The sequence below is a fragment of the Labrus bergylta genome, chromosome 7 (genome assembly GCF_963930695.1).
Source record: "Labrus bergylta chromosome 7, fLabBer1.1, whole genome shotgun sequence".
Taxonomy (NCBI): domain Eukaryota; kingdom Metazoa; phylum Chordata; class Actinopteri; order Labriformes; family Labridae; genus Labrus; species Labrus bergylta.
The window spans coordinates 2,695,348-2,716,214 of record NC_089201.1 but is presented as its reverse complement, the minus strand read 5'-3'; the positions used below and the strand labels follow the sequence as shown (position 1 = coordinate 2,716,214).

Genomic DNA, 20,867 nt, shown 5'->3' with positions numbered 1-20,867 from the left:
TATTGCACACTATAAAATGCACAACTAGCTGTTTAGTTGCATATTCAAGTGTGTTTTTGCCAGTGGGGACTCATGTATGTATCCAGAGCTGCTGAGCTCACTTGTAAGGTCTGATATATTCACTCATCAGAAACATCTTATGCAGATTTATCGGCCTCTTCTTGTAGTGCAAGCCTTAGCTAGATATTTTAAAGAGATGTGTGAGAAAAGGCAAATGCCTCAATCTGGTAAATACAACATTTAACAGACTTCCAGCTCCCTGGAACAAAGTCTGTCTTATGTCCAATTGAGTTCATTTCTCAACAGAGCAGGTCACAGAGCGAGAGAGTGGAAGTGTCGATGAAGTCAATAATGTTGCGAGGGGTTTAACAGCTACTTACTTTCTTTCTTTCTGCCTGTTTCTCAACACAAATACTACATATATACGGCAGAGTATTCCTCTATGCATGTTCTATACACACCTCATCTAAACCAAACAGAGTCTTTCCAGTATGTTGTCATTTTCAAAATCTCCTGTTTTATGTGCTACATGTTTGACCTTAAGCCCTTACAAGCTGATGAAGAATGTAATACAAAACTATTTAGAGGACATTTAATGTCACTGAACGGAAATATTGATGTTTTTTACGCTGCTGCTAGAGTCCTCTCTAAGTTCAAGGAAGGGATCACATCACTCCAGTTCTAAGGTCTTTACAAGTCCAAATCTGTCAGAGAATAGATTTTAAAATACTGCTGCTGGTTTAGTGACCTTCTGATCAACCATGAACTATCCTGACACCTCAGGTCGACAGGTCTGTTTTCTTTCAGAGTCAGAACCAAACATGGAGAAGAAGCATTCATTGTCTATGCTGCGTATATCTGGAAGGAACTCCCAGAAAACTGCAGGTTTTCTGAAACACAAAGTTCTTTGAAATCAAGGTTGAAGCGTCACCTGTTTAGAGCTGCCTTTCAATCAAGAAATTTTACTTTATTTTTATACAGCTCTTTTTATATCTTTTTTTTTTTTGACTGTCTGGATGAATGCCTCAGTCGGCTACATCTTCCAGTTATTCACACCTTTGTTTTAATTCTTTTCAAAGAGTTGCTTCATTCATATGGTTATTTCATTTCAACAAACATGTTTTCAACATAAGATCTTGAATGAATCAAAAAAGAACCTACCCCCAAGAAAAAAGCAGCAACATCTTTCATTTTTTATAACTTTTTAGTCATTTTTTCTTCTCTTTGATATTAAAGGTTTGGTTTGAACGATTTTTAAATGTCCTCTTTTATTGTGTTTTTCTGCCCTCTGTCATGATGCTTTTGATGTCGTGTGTGAAGCACTTTGAATTGTCTTGTCGCTGAAATGTGCTTTATAAATAAAGTTGCCTTGCTTTACAATCTGACAACTATTATGGAACTAGACAGAAATATTTTACTTTTACTCTTCTGAAGATATTTGGGAGATTTTTGCAGTCTGTTGGCCTTTTCATACTGCATTCCCATTAAAGTGCCATAAATAAGCTCAGCCGTCATGTCCGTACATTCATATTGATTCTGCGTAAGCATAACATTGGTGTCCCAGTTTGTAAATTCACATTGCATTTTGCATTGCGGAATCACAGCACAGTGGGAACTCCACTTACACACACTCAGACATGTACACATACACAGCACTGCAACCCCCCGCTGGCTCGGCTGATCCCGTCTCGGTCTCTGTACCTTCAGAAGATGGTACAGAGCGGGGTCTATTCTTACCCCCAACGGTGATGGTAAATGGACTCGAGCTTGCATAGCACTTTTTTAGTCTTCTTACTACTCAAAGTGCTCCTACACCACAGTTCACACCGACACATTCAAACAGTAAAGGTGAAGCTGCTTTGTAAAGTATCCATCCGTAGTAACTGATCCCTTCATACACATTCATACGCCAGCCATGAAGCAGCAGAAGCAACTTGGGGTTAAGTGTCTTGCCCATGGACACATCGGACATGTAGCTGCAGGAAATGGGGATCAAACCCCTGACCTCTTGGCTGAGATGGTTACTCTTCCACTGAGAAACAGTTGCCCCATTATGCCTCTGCACATGATGGTGAAAAGCAGCAGAGACTTAAATATCAAGCTTTGAAAGGGCATTCTGAATAGGGCTATAGTGTCATTGTTACAGCTTACACCTCCTCTTTGTCATTTATTGTATGATGTAGCCTTCACTAATGCATATGTCCACAGCTTAAAAGACAGGGAAAGAATCAATACCAATTAGGTGATTTTATCCTCCTAGTAGATCCATCTGGAGGGGACAACGACATTACTACTGCTGTACCTTTGTAAAAGGTAATAGTCCTGATCACCTTTCATTCCCTCTCCCTTTAATACACAGCAATTTACCATTTTTTGATGCTTCTCTGCCAGTAAATGAATCCAAGCACTCTAAGCACTCAATTCCTTATTCTTTTCTATTGCAGCCCATTTCCAGCAGAAAGTGGTTGTTTCTTTAAGATCCTCATGGGTCACCTATTTCGCAGGTATAGCCTCTTTTTATTCTGCAACAGAATACTTATCGGCCACTCATTTTACCTTTAAAGTTTCAGAAAATCCTCTTAATGACACTAAGTTTTGTTTGGAATAGTGAAGAAAATATTTAAGTTATCTCAAGGTTGTGTGCATAGAGAAATGTTCCTGCAAAAGACTGTGGAAGGATGAAACAGAATTCAAGGGTCAAAATGTGAAACGAAGAGACAGAAAGATAAATAGCTGTTTCATAATTCTGCTTTGCACAGATGTTTTACAAACCATTAAAACCCCCTGGTCGCTGCGCCAAATGCTGCTCATCCCTTCTCGCCATTTTGTCTTTCCTGCTCTGCCTTGGAAAACAGACGCTGTCTAACTCAATTAGGTCACCGTGATAAACGTGTCAACAACTAGGACACAAAGTAAACAGGGTACGCAAACAGTGCTGAACATGTCGCCAAGGCAGAGAACAGAATGAGACTGATTGATTGGTGAATAATCAATAACTCAAAGCATGTCAGTGTTAAGGTTTCTGTGACTTCACTATGTGTGTCCAAAAAAACACTTTCCTATAGAGGTAGATGAAGAAAGTATGAGAGCCTCTTTTGTATGATGTTGTTCATTGTTTGTACATATTACATTTTCTTCTCCTTTTTTTAAGTTTTTTTTTTTTTTTTTTCCACGTCTGAAATAAACTGAACTACACTACACTAAACATATCATTGAATCATTTTATCATCGAAAACATTCAAACAATAGTGAGCTTTCAAATTTCCAACAGTTTTACAAAGAACCCTTTTCTTCTTGACAAAGAACATTGTGGTGCAACAAACTGGAATCTGCACACTCACAACATATCATCACTTCATTTAGACATTTTTAAGGATTCAGTTTTTTTTGTTGTTCTTGAGAAAGGCTGCCTTTGGTTGCTGCTGGAGACGTAGATGGTAGGATTGGAAAGGTTGACTTGTGTTAAACAGCACTAAAACATTCCTTGGAGCTAATTGGAGAATGCATAGTTTGATATAATAATTATAAAAGTTTTTCCCTCAAAGCAGCATTTTTATTTCACAAAGTACCTTCTCCAATTTTTTTTAGCTTATACATATTTCTTAATGTTTTACAGCTTTATGGACGAGTTTGCTGTAAATGTATCTGAATGCATTTGGGATTCAACTGGTGATCTTTTTGTCAGATGCTAAAGTGGAGGTGCTTTTGTCAACTTGCTTTTAAGCCATATATTGTCCATTGAAAACAGAGTCTTTAAGATGTGTGGATGGCAAAAATACCACAAGTATGATGACTAGGATTTGATTCTATAGTCAGAGGTCTAACTGTGAAGTAGTACCATAAAGAAATCACTAGAGTACACTGTGCATTCAGAGAGAGGGAGAAAAAAATAAAGTGAAAGAGAAGGAGGGAGGCGCAGCTGGTGGCAGCCAGAGGACCATCTGTTCATCACTCTATTAGTGCACACACACACACACACACACACACACACACACACACACACACACACACACACACACACACACACAGACTCAGCTTTCTCTCTGTCACGCTCATTCTTAGCGCTCACACATACACATGATTCACCTTACAGCACATATCTATTTCCTCTGTTTTACAGTTCATCCTTCTTTCCTGTGTCTCTGACACTTGAAGCCCTGAGAGACGCTCCTCACACACAGCTGTCTACTAAGTCATTCTCGCAGTCTGACACACCACAGCGAACACCTCAACAGCTCGGTCAATCACTGGATGTGTTATTATAACGCTGTGCAGAGACCTCCCATTCTACCACAACAACACAACATAAGCAGTGTTCAACTACAAAAACATCTCTTTGAATAGGTATCATTGTAACATTTCAACCAGGGACACATCAAAGATTGAAACACATAGCAGTCTTTCTTTACTGATTGAACAAAACTACCTTAAGATGTGATCTGTTCCCCTCCCTTCTTCTCCTAACAGTTTAGACCACACGCCTTTTAATCTCCTTTAACTTACCGTACATCTTTCCTTCGTCTGACAGGATAATTTTCCTCCTTCCACATGGTGGGTAGATGGCCAAGGCCTCCTGGAAGCTCTGCTCGATGTCAGGGCTCCAGACTCCCTCAGGGTCTCCGTCCATGGTCTTATCCCCTCCTGAGTCACTCAGTCTGTCCATGTCCTCCCCTCCACTCTCACTGCCACTCCAGCTACTGTGATCCATACTGGCGGCTATCTTTAACCAGATGCTGTGCTAACTATCAACAACAAACGGGATGGACGCTGGTAGGATGTAGACAACCCTGCCAGGCAGTCAGAAATCCAACGTCAGACACCAGGAGCTCTAAGAATGACAGAACAGAAAACAGACACAAATATCGGTATGTATTAGATTTAATCAAAGTTAAAAAAACAGCTCCATATTTGTGGATTGAAGAATAGCACAATACAAAATGACCACAGGCTACTGAAGTTGTAATTATCTAAAATGATAACCCGAATTCAAACTTTTTTTGATTTAAAAACTTCATAACCAAAGAATTTCACAATTTGAAGAAGTTCTCTTAATTTCACTGCATCATTTTGTTTCAGAATTTAATCGCAGGAGGGTTACAAAAGTCCATCATAGAAATTCAACGCAGAGCTTTTTGATTTTTTTTTTCAAAGGGGAGTCAAATGCAGCTTGCAGCTTTTGTCCACACAAACTGACCAGGACTGAGTTTGTATTATTTAATTGAATTAGATTTTTCACTTGTGGAGTATAACCTTGATCAACACAAGAAGATTAATATAATAGAAAGTGGTTCTTCTGTAATTCATGATGATATTAGGACTGAATTTTTCCCCAGAAAATATTTTCTAGAACAGCTTTAAAGTTCTGATCGACAAAGTGTAAGTCTGTATTCCAGATGAGAAATTATTGTTTCTTTTCATGTGAGAAATTAACTATTTTGTAAAACCTTTGTAGTAGCTCATTATCAAATCCACACAAACACAGTGGAACAAGTAAAGAAGACAGACAGACAGACAGACAGACAGACAGACAGACAGACAAACACACAGACAGACAGACAGACAGACAGACACACAGATAGACACACAGACAGACAGACACAAAGACAGACACACAGACAGACAGACAGACAGACAGACACACAGATAGACACACAGACAGACAGACACAAAGACAGACACACACACAGACAGACAGACAGACAGACAGACAGACAGACACACAGACAGACACACAGACAGACAGACAGACAGACAGACACACAGACACACAGACAGACACACAGACAGACAGATAGACACACAGACACACAGATAGACACACAGACAGACAGACAGACAGGCAGACAGACAGACAGACAGACAGACAGACAGACAGGCAGACAGACAGACAGACAGACAGACAGACAGACAGACAGACAGACAGACACACACACAGACAGACAGACAGACAGACAGACACACAGACAGACAGACAGACAGACAGACAGACAGACAGACACACACACACACACACACAGACAGACAGACAGACAGACAGACACACACACACACACAGACAGACAGACAGACAGACAGACAGACAGACAGACAGACAGACAGACAGACAGACAGGAAAAAAAAGGAAACTGACGCATCTTGCCAGCTGCCTACAATTCTTCTTGAATCCCCGACGGTAAACAGCAGTGTTGGCCCAGTTGACACCGCTCTCATACACCAACATATGCACACACACACAATTACAGTGCCAGCTCCTTGGGCGAACACATGTCATTTTGTCTGCTCTTCTACTGTTCACACTTCCCATGCTCTGTCCCTTGCCACAGCATGCAAAAGCCTGCGGTGTGAAGTGTATGTCAGTGTGTGTATACTTTGTGTGTCTGTGTGTGTGTGTGTGTGTGTCTGTCTGCCTGGCTAATTTTAACACAATTACACTTGACAGTGGGCACACTATATGCAACTGAACCATGTAGAGCTGCAGGCAACATGTCGGACATGTTTTAACCCCGCCTGCACACTTGAGCCCAGCTCAACGGTTTTTAACACCTGAGGGAAAACACTGTGAGGCTGCAAGAAAACATCCGTTGGCTTCGACTCGCAGCCATGTGTAATGAATGGTTTTACTAGAGTTTCTTCTCTGGTTTTCTCTTCATGTGCCGTGTACTGTTCATTTCCGTTTGCCCAATGACTTCCACACTGCCATCCTTCTCCAGCAGATTTCCAGTAAAGACAAGAATCCATTCATCCAACGGGCTGGCTCACTACAGGCAAGATTTGTTTCATCTTCACCAAATGTGTATGTTCTTTTTAACAATGCAGCTCTGGGCACTGAAGTAGAGTGGTCCTCTGTAACAGGCTTTGATCATGTAAGACTCATTATACATGAAATCCCTGTAAATGCAGAATTTAACAAATGAAACATGCATACATGCTTTTTTGAAACCTCTCCCACAGTGTTATCTACTTCTCTGTTAGCTATCATTAGTTTGTACTATATATGCTCAGTATACTCAGTTGATATGACTTCCACTTGGCTCTGGTGCTTATAGGAGTCATAGTGTGTCACAGTGTTGATTTTTGCAGCGTCTTTGATTGTGATGGCTTCTCGGACACTGATGGGATTGGGTTGTCCCCAATGAAGAAACTAATGTCAGACAGCACTCCCTTGACAATGAAGATGCTGCGTGAGATGGTTTTATTTTCATGCTGGAATGTTCCAAGCACCCAGAGAAGCCGGATGGTCCTGCCTTCTGTACAGATGTATCAATGTACTTGTTTCTTCTTGCAGGTACGCCAACATCCTCTGAGCTACAATACAGAAGAAGACTTTACCCTCGACATTCAGTAGGCTGAAGTTCTCTGCCTGCTTCTCTTTTGGGATCCTCTGCAATGCCGTCCTCATAAGCCTCCAGAGACACCTCAGGACATCTGGTGTGTTCTTGTACATTTTATATGGAACTCCATCTGGCCCTGGTGCTGAAGCTGTTCTTGCCCGTCGGACTGCATTTTCCACCTCCTTCCAAATTGGAGGGACAATCTCAAACTGGTGTTCTGGTGGGTCAACTTGTGTCAGCTGGAATAGTTAGATGTTCATGCTGCCTTGGGTCTGAGTGGGTTGTCTTCAAGTAGTCCCCCAGCTCTTTCTTCCTTGTTCTCAAGGCACTTGTTCTTTTGAGGAACTTGAAAGGATCTTGATAGAACCGTGTTCTTGTTTGTTCTTCCTTCCTTCTGCGTGCGTTTCCATAAGTGATCTTCTCTGCGGAGGGATGCTGATCTGGCTTTAATATCATTTTGAAGCATGTTGATGCCTTCCTTTACGCTTCAGGCTTTTTTCTACCATTTCCTGAGTTGTCTCCTTTCTTGGATGAGGCGCTTGATCTCCTGTTGCCTCCTGGAAGTTGGTGCAGCTGGAGCCTTCTTCCTGCCTTTCCTTCTTTGCACTCCAAAGCGATCTGCCCCGTACTGGTTAGTACAAGTCAGTGTTGACTGTTCCCCATGTTCTTAGTCTGTGCCCTGTCAGCCTCCTCTGATTGGAGGGCTTTACTGATGATGTCATCTCTGTGCTCGGGGTTCCCTCTTCTCTGACAGTGGTACTGATGCACTGCAAGAGATGGTTTGAGTCTCTTGTGCTTCCCAAGAAATTAGTAGTTTTCAAAAAGCTCTAAGCCCAGTCCTTAACTGAACATTTGGTTCTGTAAAACAGAATCCCAAAGCATGTTCATCGAAGGTTCAAGCATGAGGGATATTTTTCTACTCCCGATAGTCAGTCATAATATTTCACTTGTTACAATATCAACTTCTTTTGGTGCTTTCACACACTGAAAACTTTAAATTAATCTGAAAGTGTGATACAAATCGGCCGATTTATTATTCCCCCTTTACAGAATTTTTCCTGCCCGCCCCCCCCAGGAATATTTTCCGCATGAAGATGGGGTAAGCTGATGTTACGGCACAGCAGGAAATAATGAAGAGTATTTACTGCAAGCTGATGACTTATATGTCCTGAGACCGTCACAGGACTACAGACTTTATGCAGACGTCCTGTGCGATAAAGCTGCAAGTAATGAAACTGTGTTCTTCTTTGCTCTTTTTTTGATGAATATGTTGAACTACATGTAGTACTGATATACTTGGATATAAAGGCAAAAATTATCATCACACAAGATGTGCAAAATAGTATGTTATTTAGAGCCAAGGAAACTAGCCAAGATCTCCAGGCAGGAAAAAAGAAGCAAACTGGATTTTGGTCAAACTTTACACAGACAGTTAAAACTGAATGAAGCACAACACCTCATCATTCTTGTATGACATCTACTCCCTCTCAAGAGACTAGTTAGAACTGGTTATGAGCAGTGAAAAAGGAGGTTTCAAGATTAGTAGAAGAACCTCTGTGAGGCTCCAGAGATGTGTGCAGGAGAGGGGCCCAGCAGCAGATGGACACTGGAGAGAGACATTAGTCAAACAACAATCACCTCTATCTGGTCAACTCCTCTGCACCCTCTGAGTACCCCTCCCCTCTGTGTATCTCTCTGTCACCAGGCAGGCCCAGGCCACTCCAGCCAGGACAGCAGGCTTCATGGTGTCAGTGCCAGCCCTCGGGAGAACACACACAGGGCATCCAGCCACAGTCCTGCAGCTGCCTTGGACTCTCACACTCTCCCTGTGTTGCCTTTCTTCCTCTTCCACTTCTTTCTTTCAGTTCTTTATGGCTTCTGCTACATGCCAACTGCATGTACTTGTTCCTGAGCGTGTCATTTGTATGGTGCTCAGCCTCTGTACTGTCAAAAGCAGGCCAGTGAGGTTGTAATGAAATGTTATGCAACTGATGTGTACACGTCTACATAACCAGAGGGGCCTATAGGTCTGTATTTGCGAGTGTGTGTGCAGCAGGGGGTCCTGTTGGTATACAAGTTGAATGTGTTATCACAGGCTAGTCAGCTTCTTTCACTCTTTTTTTCTCTTGGACCACTCAGCAGCATCTGTTTCAACTGCTTCCAACTGTGCGCACACACACACACACACACACACACACACACACACACACACACACACACACACACACACACACACACACACACACACACACACACACCCCCCTGGTTTTATACAACAGGATTTTCTCATAATCCTCTAAGCAAACATTGTTCCACTTTACAATTTTTTGTCATGTTTTAATGTTGCCCTACAACACAAATCAAATTATACAACACTTGATGTAATGTTTCCAGTTTTCTGCTTACGTAAGTTTTTTTTTTTAATCAAGTACCGTAAGGTAGAAGATTTATTTATATTGCTTTGCGCCACAAACGTAATCTCTACCTGAACAGATTCAGTGCCACTTCATTTGTCTTGCCACTTTCACAGCCTCCACAGTGGACACATCATTTGCAACAGAAGACCATTCAAGAACACCTCATGTTATTCCACGAGTCTCAGAGTATTATTTAAATGAATGATTTGCTGATGTACAGTCTGACCCTGAACACCAGACGTGTCACTATTGGGAGAAATAACATACATAAAACGTATTCCTGCTCTCCTTTTTACATCCCTTTCATGTGCAGTATAATGAATGAGTCTTTTCAAAATGTAGTCACCAGATCTCTTCTACATTTTTGATATTGACTGATGAGTGAATAAGTACCTGGTTTATGTTTTATAACAGCTAATTATTAATAAGTATTCTTCTCAGCAGAGTGTGTGGGGACTGTTGCTCATTTATTTCTATAAGCCATGCTAAACTGAATCAGCTTGAAGATATCAGCAGTCTCACACTGAGGTATAAAGGATCATTGATCGTAGATCATTGATTTATAAAGTTAGCCAACCTTGAGCTTGTCAAGGTAAAATTGATGCAGACATGGATAGAAAGATATTAAACAGTGCTGAAATAAATTCACAAAATGTTAAGTCTCCTTGATGGTTATACCGGCACATTGTGAATTATTATTTTTGCTTTGTTGTATTAATATACAACAAAGTAGCGGCTTTCAGGATTTCTCTGTACTATAGCATTGATTTCATTGCTTTGATTTCTTTCAGCCCTGGAATAAAAAAACATTTTCAATTTGCCCCATGAACGTCCTAAATAACTTTTTATAAAGACGTGAGGATAGTTGACTAATGGCAGGCACAAATGGATACTTTGAATGTGGAAACTCATTTAGGCAAGAAGCTCAAATTACACGAGAGACGAGCCGCAACATAAAAAAGGAACCAGCTAACAAAGTTGCACCACAGCACTGCTAGTTCATAAACTTCACTAACCAAATATTTATATTTCTTTTAAGGACAAGATGGATGATTAAAATATCGAGAGATTGAAGCTCCTGTGACACTTTTGCTTTGTGTCTATTTTGCTGCCCCCTGTGGACAAACATATATCTTATCTCTACGCTGGTAAAACAGATATTGGACCTGTTTTCAGTCGTGTTTCTGTTGATCTTTATACTACAAGTGTTGCTGGAGCTTTTTGACCTCTTGAAGACGTTCACTCTCCAAGCACCTTGACAGTTGGTGAAGTTTGTGCCAGAAACCCCTACTCTGCTTCAAAAATCAATTTGGTCGTTATTATCTGGTGATACTCAAGGGTTAAATGGGTCCAAGCTGTACTACTGGCACACTTTATCCAGATGTGTGGACACGACCTGGAGCTGTTTCACTTGGAAGGACAAAGCCTTTCTATGTGGATGACCTGCTCTTGCTAAAGCCCTTCAGTTAGGAAGCTACTTTAAAGACAGACAAACAGATGTCACATCTGTCCAGCCTGAACTTCACAGTAAAGGAAAAAACAGTCAGATCATTGTCTATCTGTGGACGGAGAGAAAGTCCAAATTGGAACTTGATATTAAGGAAACAGCAGCACACGGCATACAACATGAATTTCTCAGTTTGTTCTTTTAAAGATACTCAAAAATAGTACAACTTTCTTGGAGCCTGTATGTTAAGCTAAAGTTATGCTCAGGGACGGATTCTAAAGACTCAACTTCAGCTTCAGCTCAAATGCAGCGTTTCAGATGCATTTGGAATTATGAGCTAATCTTTTGCCCTTCCCCATTTGATTTCTATCTGTGGTGAACACATTAAAACTCACAATAGATCTTAAATCATTCAGCCAGAGAGGAAGAGTGACTTCAAAATCTTGTTTTGCGATCAGCATACCAGCTGTATCCAACAATGTTGGAAAGATTTGTTGAGCCTTACATACGCTTCTGTGGATACAACCATCAGTGGTCACAAATGGTGAACTACAGAGGTCACATGAGGACACTCGTCCTTGACCAACTGTGTCTTGAGTTAGCCATCCTAAATGCAATCTAGGAGCACTCACCCCTGTTTGTACTGTTATCTACTCGTGATCGAAACAGACAAGACTCCATCGGCTGAAAAATGTGCAGGGCCAGATGTTAAGTAAGGACATTATTTCTCACAAGGCTACTCAACCATTAATCCTGTGACAATTTTTACCAACAGTGTTTTGTGCAGCTGGTTCAAACTGAAGGATGGGTGAGTGCAGCATCAATCTCTCCAAAACGTTTAACAACCATGAGATGCAAAATAAAGCTGATTTCAAATATGCACTCCTGAAACTGTATAGAACATTTCAGGCAGACTGCCCATGAAATGATTCCTGAGTTGCTTGTTCACACATGCACCTCACAGCCGGAGACTATCTATGTCAGACAAGAGGGGGATATGTGAAAATGAAATGAAGCAGAAGTGGAGGACAAAGAAAAAAAGTCAAAAACTAATGACAATTTTTGTCTTTAAATCAATGCTATGTGTGATTCAACAAAGAAGTGGAGAAGAACATACTGGCACTGAGATCACACTGGTCATCACATAAAGTGTTGCGTCGGTTGTAGGACATTAACGTCATCACCCCCTTACACTTGCTTGCGGTCATTTTTCGTGCATAATTGCTGCCTCTGTGTTCTGACATCAGCTCACCAGACTTTACATGGAAAATTTAATAGACGACTGATGGTAAAAATTCTGGGTGAAGTATGAATGAAAAATGTGTCCTTTTACGTTCACACATGCAGCTCACCCTGAAAGTTTCAGGACGTTTACAGGAGTTTTGTGCAAAGTGTGAAAAAACCACAAGATGCTAGATTTGATCTTTTCTGCTTCTAGGAAAACTGTGTTGGTTTCTGGAACTATGAACAACATGCATTTGTTTTCTTTCTTTTGCTATTTAGTTCTGCATGGACGTAGAATTCAACTAATTTAGAGTTTAATGGACTTTCTATATGTTCAAAAAGCATTAATACTTCCGACAAAGATCAAACTGATATCATTAGCCTCCATTCCAAAGCTGATTTCTTCTCCATTACTTGTAGTTTTTTTTGTCTGCTTTCACTCTCTCTAGATTAAATGGTCACAATTTCTAATAATCCATTACTGCGAAAATCATTTTACACAATGCCAGGCAAAAAACTTGAGTCCGATTGATTAGTTCTGACCCAATTTCATGTTTGAAAAACAAAGAAATATTCATTAGAGCCCAATGAAAAAGCAGCCTCAGTGAAACAAACCCCACAAAGCTACTTTTGTGCTGCCCCTGTGCTTATACACACTTAAGAAAAAACAGAGAAAATGAGAGAGGGACTTGCTTTGTGAGCGGTGAAGAGGCTGTGATTCAAAGCATCCCACTCTACTTACAGATGCATTACCATTTATGCACAAACACAGTAATTGTTTACAGCTTGTACACAGAGAGGTGCATGCTTATTTCTTATTAAAATATGATGGTGAAAGGTCTAGAAACTCGTATCTATGATCTCCATCCTTCTCTGTTACTTTTCTTCTTCCATCAGTTTTTGCTGAGTCAGATTAGGCCATTATCTGGCCTCTTCCTGGGTGGGGGGCAGTTACTGTCACACACACACACACACACGCACACACACAGGAGAGACAATATACTCAGGCTGTAGAAAGCAAGGCCTGGGGAGGTTGCAGCAATACCAACACCATTTAATAAGTGTGAGCCTGGGAGCATTGTGCTGAGAGAGAAACCGTGTGTGTGTGTGTGTGTGTGTGTGTGTGTGTGTGTGTGTGTGTGTGTGTGTGTGTGAGCATGTAGTAGTCTTGTCCCACACCCAGTAAAAGAACATTGTATGGCTACATGAAAGTGAAGAGTACCCTGAACTCCATCTCTCCACCACAATGACATCCTCTACAGCTAACAGACGCTCTGCTCTCATCTCCACTGCTAAAAACAGAGATATAAATACACACACAAACACACACAAACACACAAAATAAATTAGCCCCTGAACTATGTTTTCCATTTGTGGTCCATTAAAACTTCGCTACTGCTCTATTTAGACTGATGCAGGTTTATAAGGAGGCAGAGATTGTGGCTGCTGTGCATCCTTCAACCAGTGTGCCGAAGTTATCTACGGACAGAACTGGCTTTGCTTCTGGTTATTTTTTCTCTGGCTACAAAAATGTGTTTCTTAATCAAAGCCTAGAATGGAGCCGACCAAGTCTTTATCCTCTTGATGCATGTGCTATGTAAGCCGATAGACAGTCATTATTTCACAGCGCAAACACGCCAATAACATTTTGGAACAGTTTACCAAGAGACACTTTCTCACAAACTCTCTTGACACTATAATGACAATTTTGCCTTTAAATCAGTGGGAAGAATGTATTCACATCACCATCACATGAGTGGGAGGAACATACACGCGAGCAGAAAACATTGTGAAGCAGCTTCATTGAGTATTATCTGCTGTGTTCACATACAACGGCTCACCCAGAAATTGTGGGTGAAATATTTCTTCTGTTTGCATTCATGCTTTCCTCCCCAAAATTTTCAGGAAAGAGTTTTGTGTATGTGTTAAAACTCCAGAAGTGCGTCCATCATATCATTAACATAAGTGTACAAAATATAGGTCAAAGTAATTTATGTAGGTCATCATTATTAGCCCTATCAGGTTTACCTTTAGTTTTATTAGCTTGTGTCAATTATCTTTCAGAATACTATAATTCAATTATTGCAAACCAAATGTTTCAAGAAGATCATTTTACCATATACGGCATTAAAATTAATCTGGGAACACTGCTGCAAAACTTTCATGTAGATGAAATGGGCAGCAGTTACAGACAGAATATACTTAGTTTCTTGTAAAGGTTTTGTATCTACAGTGTTTGGTGTTGGAGATTCCCAGCAGCAGAAACAAGCCTAACAAACTGTTTAACACTGAAAATATTCTCACACAGACTAAATCAAAATTCACAGTATATTTGCTTGACCTGCATATCTAAACACAAGGCTGGGTATTTGCTGAAAAAAAAGGAATCCATGCAACCCCAGATTACTTTTGTAAAATAATAGTGAAAGTTAAAACCTCGTAGAAATGTAGTACAAGTAAAGCACAGTCATTAAGAAAGAGACCTCAGTAATGAAACACATTGAATACTAGTTCAGTAAGTGAATAGGCCTGCTAAAGACTTAAACTGGTGTCCCGAACAAACAACAGAGGAATATTTTTCCAATGCAAGGTATCAGAGTGAGCTGTTGTCCTGCTGAGTGTTTATCGTGCCAATTCCTCCAACCGGGAGGAGCAAACAAGGAGTACAGGCCTTAGTTGAAATCTAGACTTCCAGCCCACTTCCTGTTGAGGACAGGAAACCTGAGTTTGTTTTAGATTTCCCATGAAGGGTTAGTCACTCTACTTCGTCACTCTTCTAATGTGCTCAGTGTAATAACCCGAAATGAGGGCAGAGAAACTGAAAATACATTTTCTCTGTCCACATTAACAGTTTGTAGAAGCTGGTCCACACTGAAATGCAGGAACCCCAGGAAGACACTAAAATCTCTCTTTTTTTTTTTAGATAATTGTGCATGCAAATAAATTGTTTTTTTGGTCGTCACATGGGAATGGCTAAACCTGACAGTTGACTTCCTTCTGGCTGTGTCACCTGTGTCCGTATTTTACCCTAACACACAGTAAACATGTTTCTTCTATTTTAAATGACTGAAACAATGGTGGAGTGTTACATGTGTTTAACGTGAACAAAACTCTAAGGTCAATCACATAGTAATAAATTCCACAACAAATAATAAATTTTCCTTCACTTAAACTTCAGAAAAAATATTTATCCTAACTATTCTGAATTTTTCAAAAGTCAAACTCTTTTGTGAGAAGCACTCCGGGACACATTCACCGATTATTTAAAACAATCTTTGAGTCACTGAGAAATATGTCAAAGGAGATACATGTGCATCTTGCAAAACTGATCTGCAAAACATTCTACATGGATTAATTTGAATGATAAAATGTCTGTTAGAGTAAACTAAATGAAATAGAGTTTGGTTTTGGACATGAGAGAGGCAGACAGACGAGGGGAGAAGGAACAGGGAGTCCAGGCAGTCAGACAAGCCAGCACAGGCTCTACGGCCTCCTGCAGCCAGAAACCAGCTTCCCCTACTCCACCCCACCCAGGAGGGTACCTATTGTTCCCCCATCCCATAAACAAAGCCAGCCCCCCCCCCCCTCCCGCCCCCCCAACCTCCTTCTCCCCACCTACCCCCTTTAGCCCCTGCCCCCTTTTAACTCTCGCACTCACCCCCCACACACTCAGCATTGTTTCTCTAATAAACCAGCTCCGCTCCCCAAATTTCATGACACACGAGCCCTTTATCAACACTCTGGACTTTTTATCTTCTTAAAATCACATCACTCTTCCTGCTACATGCTAAATACACCCCCCCCCCCCCCCCCCCCCATATGACAACAATGTGCAGAAAATTACCATATCTGTAAACAAAAACAAAAAATTAAAGGAGATATTATACTCCAAACAGGAAATAGAAAGAGGAGTGCATGAAATGTGTGTAAGTCATTATGTGTGTAAACATAAGGAAACTGTTTCTTTTAACAACCTCACAGGTGTGTTCACAGACATAAGCAGCAGGATTCAATGTTTCACCTGTTGATTCATCTAAACCGGACATTTGTATCTACAGTAATATACAAATACATTCAGCTAGGTCACTAAAATAAGCAGAAAAAGGGCTAAATGATCAGAATGACAATGGAGAAGTATAGGACTACATCTGGACATCACAAGACATCATTTCATGCCAGGAAGATTACTCCTCCTAATCCCGACTCCATGAAAGAAATCTGTGTGCCGGATTTTCTCCTCCTGTCTAGAAATGAGACAACAGATGAAACAACAAGGAAGAAGGCGAGCAGCCTGCCGCTCACAACTCCACCATATTGTTACAGCATTGGTGAAGTGCAGGATCGCACACACACAAACATGTGCACACACACACACAGCAGTTGTGACTAAAGCACACAGAGGCCATATGGTGCGTCCTCATCCACCGACGCCTGTTGCTGCTGCAACAATAGGCCTGCCTGGCCTGGACAGCAAGAGGCAAACACATACACACATACACACACACACACACACACACACACACACACACCAAATGGTCGTTAGTCAGTCTGAGTTGCCCAGAACAAATGCCTAGATTTGCATTCTGCACCTCCTTTCACCCCCCCCCCCCCCCCCCCCCCCCCCCTCTTACACACACACACACACACACACACACACACACACACACACACACTCACACACACTCACACACACTCACACACACACACACACACAAACTTCCCCAGTCTGTACAGGTGCACAGAGCACTCAAAACAGATGTCAACGGACTGGAGAGGGCGAAGAAGGGGGGGGGGGGGAATGACGGGAGGCTGTTTGCCCAGAGTGACGGTGCTTTGTACACGCAAAGACAATGAAACACACACACACACACACACATATCTCCTTTCCCTGTTTCAATGTCAGGGCTGCCTGATTTATTATTTTAAAACTTAGGAATTTAAGCGGATTCAAAATATAAAAAAGGTCCCATACTGTAACTGATGCACTCACAGGTTCCCTTTTCCCCATTTGTCAATATTTCACATGTTCAGCAGATGGAACAAAACTATAACTAAAGTTTACTTTTTCTTTTCAAGTCATATAGGCTACTGCATAAATAAACTTCATATAAATTATTTATTTAAAAAAAATCAGATTTGTGTTTTTTTCTTCTATTCTGGGTTTTAATATATATTTAAAATGTATTTAAAGAATCGACTGCTTACCAAGAACAATATGACAGGACATTATGACTTATGGCTCGGATCAACTTAAACAGACTGATTTCAATATTTCCTGACATTTGATATTTTTTGGTTTTATTTATTAGGAAAACTATTTTTAAAAGTACAATAGCAGCACAGTTGATTGAGGGACAAAATTACTGACTTAAACATTATACCAGTTTCATAAACTAGCTTCATGATAATAGGATTTCATTCCTCATTGACAAAACTAAACATTTAGCCCATTTGACAGTTTCATTCAGCCACATCAATTTAGTACAAGACCCTTTTATCTATCATCCCCCCCATCCCCATCTGACAGATGGATTACTGTTACAGAAGTAATGCAGCTACTATGCTTCATGCTGAAGGCTGTAATCTTCTCCAATAATTACATTGTGGTTTGGCCTGCATTACCACAGATGTCTTGCTATAAAGGATAAGAGCAGCCCTTTAATCAATATTTAAAAGGAAACACACAACCAGGCCTCTATGTCTTTGGAGGGGTATTACAGGCTGGTATGGGGGATTTAAAAACTATGAGGTCCCTAACAAATTCACCACCAGTCACCACAGAGACTTCAGACAGATTTGATTGGAGCCGGTGTTCAAATGAAAATGTGTCTCACCTGGCTAATCAATGAAAAGAAACCAGTCTTACTGAAAGCATAGAATGAACCTCCGTTTAGTCTACAAACGGTGTAAGGTGTAATTGCTGAATTTACTATTCGAGTTCTCTGGAGAAAAAAAAAGGTGGACAACTCTAATTAGGATTAAAAAAAAAAACATCCTTATCATTTCTATCGCTTAAAGATGTAGGGAGGATTTCATTGAGCATTTACAGTAATGTGCTCTGTCTACGTAAACACAGGCTGTGAGCATGTTATCAGCCGATGGCCTGTTCCTGTGACTCAGGCCTGCCAGTGGAGGAAAAGAGAAAACCCCGCCGATGCAACAAGTCCTCCATTCACTCCCAGCTTTGTTAAGCTGCCTCCCAGCGCAGCGGCGAACATGTTTCCATCCGAACATCAATCCAACAACTTCACTCCCATACGGAAATACGACAGCGTGTCTATCCAAGAGGAAGATATGATAGAAACCCAGGTTTGTTTATAGATGTCGGAAGAAAAGAGGACAAAACTGATGAGAAAGCCACATCCCTCGCTTTGAAGCTCACGCTACAAATCATTAATAAGCTTGTTAGACTTTTTAACATCTATGAAGGGTTTAAGTGGAAGGTCCTGTTCGTCATTTCGCCTTAATTGCCGTAATTTCAGTTTTAGTGATCACTTCGGGGTTTTAAAAACAAGCGAAACGTCCGGGGGCTTTCAGACGTGAAGGCTACAGGCTGATGGGGGGGACTATACTCCTTGGGAACTTACCTCGATTCAAACGCCTCTTTATGGATTTATTCCCACACTTTCCCACGGATTGGAGTCCTTAAAGCATCGGGAAGCACTCCGTCAACTCCAGAGTCTCCTCTCGGTTTTGGTTTAAGGAAGGATCGGGTGCGCTGAGTGCGTAAAATGCGCAGCGTCTCTCCAAGGATGCGAAATATGCGCGGAATGGGAGCAGGAATGAAATGAACGCAGCGGACTGAGTTGAACGGGGCGGGGTGAGAGGGACTGGCGTCACCCTGGATGGATGAGGTAGAGTGAGTGAGAGATGGGAGGATGGGTGAAAAAAAAAGGAGAGCGGGAGGGGGGGAAGGGGAAGGGGCCGGACTGTATTGGCTGCGTTCAACAACAAAAGAAAACTGTGGAGCGGCCAAACTCTATTCAGTAAAGAATGGGTCGAGATTCAAACGAGGGCGGCTCTGCATGCAACAGCAGCTGATAACTAATCAAATGAAAAACTACAGGGACAACATCATTGTGAAAGGTGAAACTTTTCATGCGAAGTCTAATACAATGTAAAATAAAGTAAACACTAAAAGCCCATACATTTGGTTTAAAGTAATCTAAAGGCCTACTTTAAAAAAATGACGAGACTATTTGATTTATTAAAGAAGAAAACGCTAAATTAAAACGTAACCACTTGAACAAACTGTCCATTTCTTAATGGTCTCACTTGGTCCGGTATAGCCTAATGTCTATGTATAGATTGTGTTAGCTGACTTATAGGCACCATTGCATAACAAAAATTAGAGGGTGGTTTCCTAACTTTGTACCTGTTCTCTTCATGTCACTCCAGTCTTTATTTTTAGTGTTTCCCGTGAAGTGTTTACAATGTTAAGTGTGGTCACAGAGGCTGCAGTGTAGCTAAGTGTAGTTCAACAGAATCACAACATCAACAAAAGAGAGGAGAACAACATACTGAAGAACAGAAAACATTAAACATTACGTGCACTGAAATGGTACTGGTCGCATGCATACAGTCGTGCAGCAGTCACAGTATATAAACGTCACAACCCCCCCCCCCCCCATTGACCTGAGGTGAATTCTCCTGATAATATCCTGCTGTGTGCTCATATCAGCTCACTCGAACTTGCTAAGGGAAAAATATAAGGGGTCTGGCATGAGAAACTCTGGGTGATGTCAATGAAAATTTCAGCTGTTTGCGTTCACAGACGTTTGTCAGATGTTCTCTGCAAGTTTGAAAGCCCTTAGAGATACGGACAAAACATTGCCATGACATCGTAAATTGTTGGGGCAGCCAGTACATTAGCATGCAGTATGAAAACTTGGATTTATTGTGTTAGTCTGACTAACTTTGAAAATGCTTTTGTTAGTCGGTATTAAATCAAATTTCTGAGTAAAAGTTGGACTAACACACAGAGATCTGTTAACTCCTGCATGTAAACACCTCAATCCGACCCAAACTGGAGGCATCCTGCACATGCTCCATATTCCCTGTGCTGGTTTTGCCCCAGAAGTTGCATATTCAGGGGTTATATTATATTATATTATATAGTGGTTAGATTGTAGAGAGGCTACAGAGGCTTTGGTTTGTTTTGTGCCTGCTAGTGGATACATGATTTAACGTCCACATGGGAGTATATGGGTAGTGACGTTTTATATTGTTAAAAGCATTCTATCTATTTTAAGACAAGAAGAAAGTTTTTTTTTTGTTTTCTTTTACTTTATTGTACAATATACAATTACAAACCTTAAGGCACATTTTCCAAAATTAGATTACACATTAGCGCTGACACAGTATGAAACACAAACAAAACGTACAAACAAAAAGAACAAATATGCGAGAGTCTCAATCTAGTAACATAAACAGATCAAGTAAGGCAGC

The 20,867-nt window shown here is 40.9% G+C and overlaps 1 protein-coding gene across 1 annotated transcript in view; it reads right to left on the bottom strand.

Annotated features, from left to right (window-relative positions):
• The window catches only part of tead1a (TEA domain family member 1a), a 41,229-nt gene extending 21,971 nt beyond the window's left edge, over window positions 1-19,258 (bottom strand). The window contains exons 1-2 of the mRNA XM_020645516.3: window positions 19,007-19,258; window positions 4,504-4,828 (exon numbers count right to left, since the gene is read on the bottom strand). Coding sequence (XP_020501172.1) covers window positions 4,504-4,708 — 205 coding nt within the window. The 5' untranslated portion in view covers window positions 4,709-4,828; window positions 19,007-19,258. The remainder of the gene's footprint in view (window positions 1-4,503; window positions 4,829-19,006) is intronic.
• Between the last annotated feature and the right edge of the window lie 1,609 nt (window positions 19,259-20,867).